This window comes from Periplaneta americana, chromosome 12, assembly GCF_040183065.1.
Source record: "Periplaneta americana isolate PAMFEO1 chromosome 12, P.americana_PAMFEO1_priV1, whole genome shotgun sequence".
NCBI lineage: Eukaryota > Metazoa > Arthropoda > Insecta > Blattodea > Blattidae > Periplaneta > Periplaneta americana.
The window spans coordinates 121132284-121144521 of NC_091128.1; the positions used below are offsets into that span (position 1 = coordinate 121132284).

The 12238-nt window shown below is 33.1% G+C and overlaps 1 protein-coding gene across 5 annotated transcripts in view; it reads right to left on the reverse strand.

Moving 5' to 3' along the window:
- LOC138710858 (phospholipid transfer protein C2CD2L) overlaps positions 1–12238 on the reverse strand; it is a 343333-nt gene that overhangs the window by 36948 nt on the left and 294147 nt on the right. For 4 of the 5 annotated variants that reach the window (XM_069842023.1, XM_069842024.1, XM_069842022.1 and 1 more), the window contains 2 exons: positions 8180–8224; positions 1425–1506 (listed from right to left, as the gene is read on the reverse strand). In XM_069842023.1, coding sequence (XP_069698124.1) covers positions 1425–1506; positions 8180–8224 — 127 coding nt within the window. The remainder of the gene's footprint in view (positions 1–1424; positions 1507–8179; positions 8225–12238) is intronic. The other variant, XM_069842026.1, reaches the window with a different exon arrangement.

Genomic DNA, 12238 nt, shown 5'->3' on the forward strand with positions numbered 1-12238 from the left:
ACGGTTGGGGAAAATCTCAGAAAAAACCCAACCAGATAATCAGCCTAAGTGGGAATCGAACCCGTACCTGAGCGCAACTCCAAGCGCCTCAACCAACTGAGTTATGCCGGTAGCCAAAACGATATTAAATAGTGCTGGATGAAACACTGTTTTAAGAAGCACATAAAAAGTCATTAAAATCCTGAATTACTCTACAGACTACTGGGTGTTCAGTTCAAAGTGTGTCATGGCTCGCTGTATGCCGTCATGTGGCTAGTCGATGAGCCTAGAGAATTCAATCTTCCTACACTTCCGCAGAGGTGTATTACCTATGTGCCAGAGAAGTTGCCTAGAAAGTACGGCGTTCATTCTGAAGAGTACTTACCGATACGTATGGTAATGCTTGTAGTGGCAGGAATGTGAACTGTTTCGAAACATGTACTGAGGTGAGTTTCTTTCTTACTGTCGAGATATGGGGAGAGGGTTAAGACGATTACTTACGTATTTGGTGACATTAACTTCGATGGTCAACATGGACACGGAGCATTTGATTTGTATTGTGGAATGTTGCCATACACAATGATGATAACAAATATCCTGCGTACGACTTGGCCGCGCAAAACACAGTTCGAAAGGGGTTATGGTAGCACACAGACCGTACAGACCGCCATCTGTTGCTACGACGTTCAAGTTATACCGGACCGTTCTCATGTTCAGATTGAACGCCTTGATTAATAGGCAAAGTCTCTGACATAAAAGCTGAAACTCGCTTCAAATCGCTGACTCATCAACAGTGACGTCATGATATACTTTGAAATGAACACCCAGTAGAAACAAAATTAAATAATAACTTTTCCAAAAACGTGCATTAAGTACAGTTACACGATGTCGGGTATAGCCTACCATTTATGCTACTAAGATATGAGTGAAAGCAGCTCATTTTTCCATTTATGTCTGTTTCAGAACACTCCCTGTTAGGTGAGACATTAGTCAATGTTTTTCTTTGCAGAACTGTACATAAAAAAGCAATGCTTTATGGAGTGGTGTCATTCGAATTTCTTAACAACAGGTTCCAATGACACTGACAAACTGGGTGATTGCACTAGTACAGAAATGGAGACAAAGTTCGAGTAGTACTAAATAATGGCAGCTGCATTTTTTTTATTTGGTATTAATACCATATAGAAAGAACCGTATATACGTGAATACTCAGCGCCATGGAATAATCTTAGCACCCTAATTTTAGGAGAAAAAATTTAAAAAGTGTTTCAGATGAAGTGGTACCAACCTTGTTTCAAATAATGCGCGCACCCCAGTTTTTCTTCGCTAAATTCCAGAAAAAATATGCGCGGAGTATTCGCGCATATACGGTAATTAAAGCATCATTCTAGCCCCAGTTTAATTCAAAATTTGTTAAAGAAAAGGATGAAATTGCTTATGCTTACCATCTGTTCCTGAGGGAGGAGTTCCACCTTCAACTCCATCTTGAGCTGGTTGTGGATGCACCATTGTTTCCTTGGTACCTTGCTGTAACCATAAAAGTTGAAATAACTTATGTTTATGTTGCATACGTATTATGATGACAGAAGATTAAAGAATCTCCATCTCCATCTAACATTTTTAAATTACCTACGGAATAGTTTCTGAAAAAAAAAATCACTCTCTCCAATGAAGCACAAAAATTGAATTATTTAAATCTTCTGAATATGTATTTAATCTTATTTTCAACATTACTGTTCACATCTACACCTCTATAAATATTAAAGCGAACCTATGACATATCACGTAGGCCTACTCATATATGAAAAACTTCAATCATATTTTAGAGAGACAGAGAAAAAAAACTTCACATTAAAAAGGGTCGAAAACGTACACCAGTACCTAATCTGAACTGACAGAAATAATGTTTCATAAATAATTGCTAGTTACGATTTCAATTTTTAAGGTATGTTTAGGTCTACTTATCGTAAACTACACAAAACAGCCTCATACCTAAAATTAGAACCATATTTAATTGTTACCAGTACTTTATTATTAAAAATTTCTCCCAGTATTACATGCAATAACAAGGAAGTATTTAAATACATGACACTAGAAGACCCTATAATTAAATTCCAGTACAAAACTTACTTCTAAACCATGTCATAGCAAGTTACATTATTAAAATGAAGATAACTGTTTGTATAGTCGTAAATATTTCACTTCCTTGCAAGAATTATAAAGATACATAAATTAATTTACCACTTCTCATATAAGTTACGAGTAAAAGAATATATAGTTCTTAAATTATGACAATGGAAATTCATGTCTACAATCATAGTTGCCAAGAATGGGAACTCAAAATTAAAGATGGGTAATGTTTATGTAACTTTATAAGATATAAACCACTCCCTGTAGTTTCAATTTGATACAATCCAATTAACATCACAATAATAACCTTAAATTTGATGTACAGTATATAAGAAGTATAAATATGATTAAATGTGCAGTATACAGATTAAAGCATTAAACTTAACAATGATCTAAATATCATACCTATAATTCACATAATGCATATACAGTGTTAGTTGGGAGGCCAGAGGGGAAAAAAGACCTTTGGGGAGGCCGAAACGTAGATGGGAGGATAATATTAAAATGAATTTGAGAGAGGTGGAATACGATGGTAGGGACTGGATTAATCTTCCTCAGGATAGGGAACGATGGCAGGCTTATGTGAGGGTAGCAAAGTAAATAATTCACATAAATAAGGTACGGTACTAGTACAGTACCAATAACCCTTTTAAAGTATGGCTACAGGTTTTCCATCAAAACTTATACTAGTGTATTATACTGGTAATTGAGACGTCTCATGCCAGTAAAACTAGTCAAGAAAATGCTCCTCTCAGAATAAGTGTTTAAAATGAAGAGCCTAGTAATTGCAGCAAAACAAAAATTTGTTCCTACAGTTGATGTGATCCTCTTCATTAAAAGAAATTTCGAAAGCATGGTATCGGTTATAAACTTTTTCACACATTAAATTTGTTCCTACATTTTATTGATCTATTTCGTTAAAAGACTTTTCTACATACTTTAATTTATTTTACTCATTTTATCAAATATGTCTACATGCGTAAGAGACTTTGTTAATTGTGTCTTCCATATTTTTTTCCCCTACAATATATGATTTAAAATCAAATTATTTAAGTTGTTAAATAGTATAACACGGTATATTTCGTGATTAAATTTCTTTTGGAGATTCTTAAGTGGATTATTATTATTATTATTATTATTATTATTATTATTATTATTATTATTATTATTATTATTATTATTTAGTTACTACCGCCATTACTCTATCCTCTTTGTTACGAAAAAGGATTGACTGATCAAACAAAATACAATTTTATAATTTCGTCCACAATATTACAGTATGGTACACTTTCAAAGTGATACATTCAAGTTTTATTAAAAATACAGTTCACGATTTCAGTACACTATTGTTCCATGCATACAAATATAACGATTACGACAAATCTGCTTGTGTGTAAGAATATACCAAATAAACTATTTTATTTGTATATAATTCTGAAAGCAACAAGGGCACAATTCTAAATATTACTGTGATTAAATTTGTAACATTATTGTTGACTTCAGCCGCTTCAGGGTGACTAATATAATATAATTTAAGTAATATACACACAATATGATCATGAAGGTTTAACAAACAAGGACCAATGTGCAATGAAGCATAGGAATTGAAAGTGATAATGGAGTTACTATATTAATACAGTTTAGTAGTTATGAATTTAAAATGCTCTTGCACCACAAAATAGATCTACACATTATAAAGTCCATTCCCTCTCCATAACCAAAAGACAAACATGCAAGCTGAGCCATTACTCTCATAATATGACATAAAAAAAGTAATTTTAAAAAGTAATGTTATTAACAAAGTAGACAAAATTTACAGTACTGGTATTTGATATTGTACTGGTATTACGTAATTTACCACAAAAGCTAAATGTTTCCTCTATCATTTAAAAAGTATCTCTGAACATTACTGTTAGGCATACAATATGGCTGTAATACAGAACATTATTACATTTGCGGGATAAAACTTAAAATCCCTACAAAGTCTAATTTCGATTTCAAAAATTGCAATTATCTTAAACAATAGTATGTTTGGCCTTCAATCTTGCCTATGACAAAATAGGAGTCAGTGCTAGAAATATCCCTAAGTTATAATATTAATTTTCTCGGTGTTGAATATAAAAGAAATTGCATTATACAGTAGTTAGTCGAAAAGTGTGATTAAGAAATCACATGTCAAAAGTAAGCAATATGATACAGCAAAGAGATAAAGCTAGATCTACAATTAATTAAATTAAATGAATAAGACACTAAGAAAGAAAAGAACAGGACACTAACAAAGAGTGCATTTTCTTAATTTTATATATTATGATGGATGTCTTTAATTAAATAATACAGGGAATTTCTTTACAAATGCCACAAAACTTGAGCAAATGTGTTTCTAGCGATCTCTTTTGCCAGTATTCCAATTCTTATCAGCTGCAGTGTCCACTGATAGAATGCAGAAGTTCATACAGACATTACCGGTACTCAAAAGAACATATGCAATCGATGTGTACTGTGTAGTCTTTAACTGTGTACCTGTATTGTAATAATGGGTTATAATTTTTAACAACCAATTTTTATTTATGACATTCATCAAGTGATCTTCGTGGAGAGTGTTGCAGAAATTTGAAAGGATGTTTCCAGATAATATATTGAAAATCTCTGAACACATGTAAGAAATCACAGTATAGTGTGCAATTAGTACCAAACTGCTGCCGGGATGGGGAGTAATTAAGTGCAATTAATACAGAAAGTCATAAAGCTTTTGGTGAATGTATTGTGAGTTGTGGTTTGTGGAGTCCAATAATTTGAATCTGTGTAATTTTTAACTAATGAACTGGTTTAAATACAGAGTGTATGAGAATAATCCCCACGTCCTTGGGAAACAAAGAGAAATTTTACATAAAGAATTGCATTGTGTTTACAAGAATTTTTCTTGAAGATGCAAATGATCATCACTTCATCTACTGTAAATAATATGTGCGTACACTATCATGAAATGAATTTAAATACTATTATAGTCACAATCATGCCATGGTATGAAAGAAAAATTTCACAACCTCGAGCGGGAATCGAACCTGCGAATTCCAAGCCTTTGGCGTGAGACGAACTCGATAGCTCAGTGGTAGAGCGCCTGACCGGAGTACAGGAAGTCGCAGGTTCGATTCCTGCTCGAGGTTGTGAAATTTTTCTTTCATACCATGGCATGATTGTGACTATAATAGTATTTAAATTCATTAATATGTCACATCAACGGACGTATATATGTCACCAAACATCGTAACATGAAGATTACATATTATGAAAATACGAAGACGACTATCCACAATAGGAGACAGATTCAGTGTGATAAATGATGACAAGCACTGCCTGTAAAGAACATCCCTGTATTATTGTACTCACTCACTCACTCACTCACTTGCACGCACACACAGACATACACAAATAATGAAATGAACACCGTCAACTACTAGAAATTTTATCACGACTGTATAGTACTGATATAATAACAAATACCATGAGTTCAGTGTAAAGAAATTTTTTACATTGTGTCCTGTGATACTTCATGTGTGAATTAACATGATCATGCTTATAGTGATTAAATACTCACGGATCCACTTAAATTATTCAAAATTAATAGCTTTCTCGTTCTATATATAGTAAATAAAATTATAATGTAATAAATACAGTATATATAACATAAATAATATGGAGAACTTTATTTAATATTTTTGCTGCCCCGGGCAATTAAAAAAAATGCTGCTCCCTAAACATAAATTATTATATATGGAAATATAATCGAAATTAATACAGAGAATTTAATAATCAATATTCAGATGAAAGTAATAAAAAGGAAATGATATAGGTCCTACTAATTACCTATTCTTTGTATTATATACAAATTGAGGGCATCATGTCAGGAAGGCGTATCAACAAAATTGCAAGTTTACAGTAGAGCCCTTATCTACATAACAATTTGATTCTTTCTCATGTCCATTGTAATATTCAAATGATTGTTTTCAAACATAAACAGGGTCCATCAGAAATATCTCAAAAATGCAATATTTGTTGATACGCCCTTCTGGGAGGGGGAAAAAACTAATCTAAAAAATTCCCCCCTCCCCAGGCCATTGACCATTTTGACTCATGCGTAGATATGGCCCTGATATGGAGATACCGATACATATCATCATACTTATTTTCTGTACGAAGCAAATGGACCTTTCGTATATTCTGTAGATATCTTTGTACACATTTCTGCCACTATTTTTGGATGAAATAAGATTTGTGCCAACATATCTCCAAATGTTTTATCTATAATAATATCTACTCTTTTTAATTTCTCATACTAAGAAAAAAAACTTATTTAACTAAAATCGTGCATTTTTTCTTTCTTTCTTTCTTCTTTATTTATTTTACCTTCTTTTCTTACCGACTTAGAAACATTTTTTAAACACTATATTTAAATGAATGGCGAACTATGTATTAGATGAATGCTTTCCACGTTGGTAACCAGGGTTCGAATCCCAGTGGGTCGAACTGGAATTTGTGGTGAACAAAGATGGTACCGAGAGATAGGTTTTCGCGGGTACTTCTGTTTCTCCTACCAATATTTCACCATATCAACATCATCTGGTGCAATGTAGAATGCCTCTCACATTGTACCCAGGACATTACGGCAATAAGAAAATCTACAGTTACAATTTGCCACTCCTAAAGAAAGACACTGAAATAAGTTATGGTAAATCAGTGTCTGTCATTGGAAAAAAAAAATGATGATGTTCTCATACTGGAGTACTTTCATAAAAACAACAAATTTGGTTTCTATAATAAATGCTGAAAGTAGAAATAATTCCCTTAAATTATTTATAGGCCTAACAAAACGTGTGCACAGAATGCTATAAAAAAAAACCACCTGTTCAAAGAAGCCAGTAAATTGCGTAATTTTATAATACTACATATGGAACTTATTTTGAACAATATTTTAAATGACATATACAGGGTGTTAAAAAGAGTAACCAATATTTTAGGAGGTGCTAGTATGCATCAAAACAAGAAAATAATGTCTAATAAACATGGGTTCTACAACACTGTACACTTGTTCAATGTGATGTCCATTCATGGCAGTGCATTCCTCTGCCCCTTGGCGTAAGGAATCACGCACTCTTTGAAATTTACTATAACCAAAAGTCTAGGGGATTTAGGTTTGGGGAACGAGCAGGCCAAGGTGTGGGGCCTCCCCAATCAATTCAGTGGTCCTGAAATGTCAGCGTCAGATGTTCACGCTCATTGCAGAAAAAATGTGCTGGTGTGCCATCATGCATCATGCTGACATGGCACCTACTCCAGCAAGGTAGGCAATACGTTAATAAGAAAGTCCTGATAACGAGCCCCACTTAATCTCTGTGGTAGCACGTATGGCCCTTAATCTATCACCAAGAATGCCTGCCCATACATTGATTGAGAATCGGTCCTGATGCCTTGTTTCTTCAACTACATGGGAATTTTCATCAGCCCACACATGCTGATTACGAAAATTCACAACACCATCTTTGATGAACCCCGCTCATATCCGCAACCAAACTTTTGTTTTCAGTATTCTTTGCGACGTATCAGTATTCCATGCCAGGGGTGTCAACTACGGTATGATTATCTGGTAGCCTGCTGTATTGTAGGGCAGAAAAATGCATTACCATAAATGGATGTCACATTGAGCATCTCCTATGAACAAGTCTTCAGATCTCAGAAAGTATGTGTTGTAGGACCCATGTTTATTAGACTTTTTTTCTTGTTTTGATGGATACTTTCACCTCCTAAAATATTGGATACTTGTTTTTAACACCCTGTATAAATAATCGAAACTAATAATACAAAAATTCATTAGGAAACAAAATAATTATCGATTAAATGCATAATTATATTAACCACATTAATTAAAATGTGAGGTGATAAATCATCACAGTAATAAGAGACTCGAAGAGATACCTGTCAGCAAAGATGATAGAGCAAATTAATATTGAAGCAGCATGCAGGCAAGAGAAGAGACCAGCAACAGAAAAAAAGTAATAATGAATTGTTTAACTACCTGATCAGTAACCTCGTACCATCGTCCGGCATCGGTTTGTTCAACCTAAGTGCAGTGACAAAACAGCACACATGAGGAGCAGGTAAATTGCAGGTTCACTCAGATATTACAGGTAGGTGGCAGGAAACCAACTAACAACTTACAGTTCGTATTGGTCGGCTACACATACTAGTAAATGCAGATAGTCCCCATAAAATGCGTCAGATTTGTTTGAAAATGACAAATTCTTGTGCAAGAAGCACTTTCACAAGAAAATATGTGACTAGAGCTCCTAATAATAATGAATTCTGTTATTCAATTCTTATACTAATAATAGAAACACTTTTGTATTATAATGTACATTTTAAATTCCACTACCCTACCGAAAATAAAATAAGGATGTAACTAATAAGATGCTTGTTAAGAAAAATATACAATTTCAGCATCTTAAATTACTGATACAAAATTAGTCTAATGTTTTATATTAAAAGAGAAAATGCAATAACAATTTTCACACATTACACAAATATGAAATTAATGTATCTTCCAACGTTCAATATTATATAGTTTAATTTATTCCACTAGCTACATCCTTTTGCAGATATATATTACTCGTATTTAAATTATCAGCAAGAATGTGAGTTACTATGTAACATTTTCTGAAAATGTAGCTTCTACTCTTCCTCTCTCACTAAAGACACTAGTTTTTTTTTTTATCCTATCATGAATCTCTAATAATCGTATTCAGTGCTTTTGTGGTCACAGTACTTCATTGGATCTAAGTACAGCAAACTGATAATCAACCGAAGTAGTACCATAATTAAAATTCTCAAAAATAATCAGCGTAAAATTGACAAATTATAATTACAGTTCCTACGTTCAGGTGCAGGTGTCTAATCAACAAGAACGATTTAAAAATTCACTGATATCTTGATATCATAATAAAGGCCATAACTGTGCATAGATTTTAGAGCTTTGAGTATTTACTTATTTATTTCTCTCTGTTTTGAGTTGAGGTATGATTTCAGAACTTATTTTATAAAGGCTATATAAACCAATGCTAATTGTATGAGTAATATCAGGTGGTTATAATTAAACTGACGGTATTCAGCGTGGCACAGCACAGACTGTAATGATCATAGGAGTGTGAAACCTCGTAGATATGCTAATTAAGCAATGCGCTCGCAAATTATGCCAAAAAATAATTAATTTCAGTCTTGCTACCAGGTGAAAACATGGCGCTGTAAGCAGTCAGAACGTGGTATGGGAAAGATCAAACACATGAAAACAGTGGTTCTGGCACGTTTATTAGAAACTATGGTTACAAACACTGTTCAACATAGCTTCCCACTTCAGCAACATGTTGCATCCGTAACACGACAGTTGCTCACAGCATGTCTGGTGAAATCAGAGCGACATGTTGTTATATGTTAGCCTTTAGATCAGACAGAATCCGGATATGTCCCTGATAGACATAATCTTTCAAATATCCCCACAACCAGAAGTCACATGGATTTAGGTCGGGGGATCTTAAAGGCCACACATCTGAAATTGACCAGAGATGATGTGGTCGTTACTGAAAGTTTCTCGCAGCAAATCTTTCACCTGGCAAGCGACATGTGGTGTTGCCCCATTTTGCATGAAAATAATGGTGTGGTCACAGTTGCGTTCTTGCAAAGCTGAAATCACGCATCGCACAAGCAGGTCCCTATAACATGCAGATGTCACTGTTCATCTAACAGGCCCATGAGCTGTTCATGTGTTTGATCTTTCCTGCCTTTTTCCTATGCCCATACCACGTTGTGACTGATTACAGCGCCATGTTTCTACCTGGGGCAAGACTTGGAACTAATTATTTGTTTGCGTAATTCGCGAGTGCATTGCTTAATTAGCATATTTATGAGGTTTCACATTCCTACGATCATTACAGTCCGTCCTGTGCCACGCTGAACACCGTCAGTTTAATTATAACCATCTATTATATATACGGCATACATATTTTTTTTTAATTACGAAAGAAGTAAATGTTCTAGGTGTCTTATGTACGTATTTGCAAAAAAAAAAAAATAATAATAATAATAATAACTCTTGACTTGTTCCACATCTTAAAGCTTCAATGCTGATGTAAGATCCATGGATCACAATAAATGAAATGAAAACGATAATTGCATTCTTAATTTGAAAACAATATTCAGAAACAAAACTCGCTCACATTAAACAAGAACTATCTGCATTCCACAGTATAAAACTATGAATAATCTAATTCTATCAAAAACAACAGGCACACTCCAAGCATGGGATGAAATGGATAAGATTTATGGTTCAAATAACTTACAAAAATAAATGCCAGTGAAATGTTATCATTTATTATTGGATAAATTATGTAACTAATAGATTAAATTAAAGAACAATGGATGAAGTTCAAAATAACCCTCATCTATTTTAACTTTTATGTACAACTTTGTCAATTCTAAAATTCACGGAAACCTAGGTTTGGAATGTAAATAAATTTATTTAAAAATTATTTGATATAATTCCGTTAAAAATTATCAAAAGAATTAGTTAATATATTACTGGTATTCCTCAATATTTGTATGTTTCGATTTTCCAAATATAAAATTACATACAACGTTAAAGGCATGATATCTCTGTAATAATTCCTTCAAATTCAAAATTTATGCTACTAGAATATATAGTTCACCAGGCACATTTATATGGACATAAAATTCAAGTATTCCCAACAAAGATTATTAAAAGAGAAAAGATTATATGAAACTGTTGTTTTATGAATTATTCAAATGCTGACATTATTTATAGCTACTCATACAAACTTGTTAAATGTTACCGGTACTCAAGAAACATGGAACACGGTTTAATAGAAGTTATTTACAAAATGCAAACACAAAACATTATCAGTAAGTCTTTGAAACAGTAAGAGCAAAATTTGTGTTATGATACGCAGTGTTTCTCTTCCAAAGAGTTTTAAAGACAAATCATTAAAATGACACGAGAAAACTTAACATCAAGAATGAAAATGTAACATTTATTAATTATTACATTTTAACAACAATGAAGTTAATACTGGTATGTACTGTATATATTATTTTGTTTAGTGTTTACAATGTAAAAAAATCCTATATTTATATACTTATAAATTATTTACGTACAATTCAATTATTTAATCATTTGATGCCAAATAATGGTAACTGCTGTGATCAATCAAGGAGATATAATGTACTCGTGCATACAGCTGGAATTACTGATTTACTCAATTAATACTGGGCCATCATATCTCAATTGTGATTAATAGTATGTTTCATTTTTTTACTCATTATGAACATTAGTTTACAATAATTTAAATTTTCTTCGTCGCTATCATTATAATCACCATCCTTATCATCCATATCTTTCCTGTATTAGACTACTACCGGTATGTGGTATGTCATTTAATCTTTTAAAATGGCGTTTCTTAGTTCTTCAATCTTTGGATTGATATTTTAAAAGTAATGGCATTTTATGTATGCTTGTAATTGCTTCAACTTCTTCCCCTTTTTTTGTTGTCCAGAAATGTTAAGCCAATACTTTGCCTCACGAATTTCATTTCTACTGCTTGATGTCTGCATGTGATTTAAATGTGCAGACCTTACACTAATGTAGGTCTTACCAACGTCCCGAAAATATTTAATATTTTACACCGCTGTAGCAGTAGTTTGTTCACTTTATATGACTTACAATGCTCTTTTATAAATTTTTAAACTTTTATGACAAACTGCATAGAATTGGAATATATCAGTCCTCTAACTGCCCATTGTGCAACTCAAACCGAGAAATGGATTCGGAACACCTCAAAATCTGTGCTTCAGTAGCTGACCATGATAATATCTTTGAAAAATATTGGAGTGCAAGAGGTGAAATGACTTTATTGTCAAACGCCTGGCATTAGAAAACAACAACTTTTATGACAAATCTTTACTTTTTCATCCTACATATTTCAACCAAACAGTGCTGGTACAAAGAGTGTTATTCGTTCTGATATTTTCTTAATGAAACAGATTTTTACTTATGATTGATCTTTTCCTA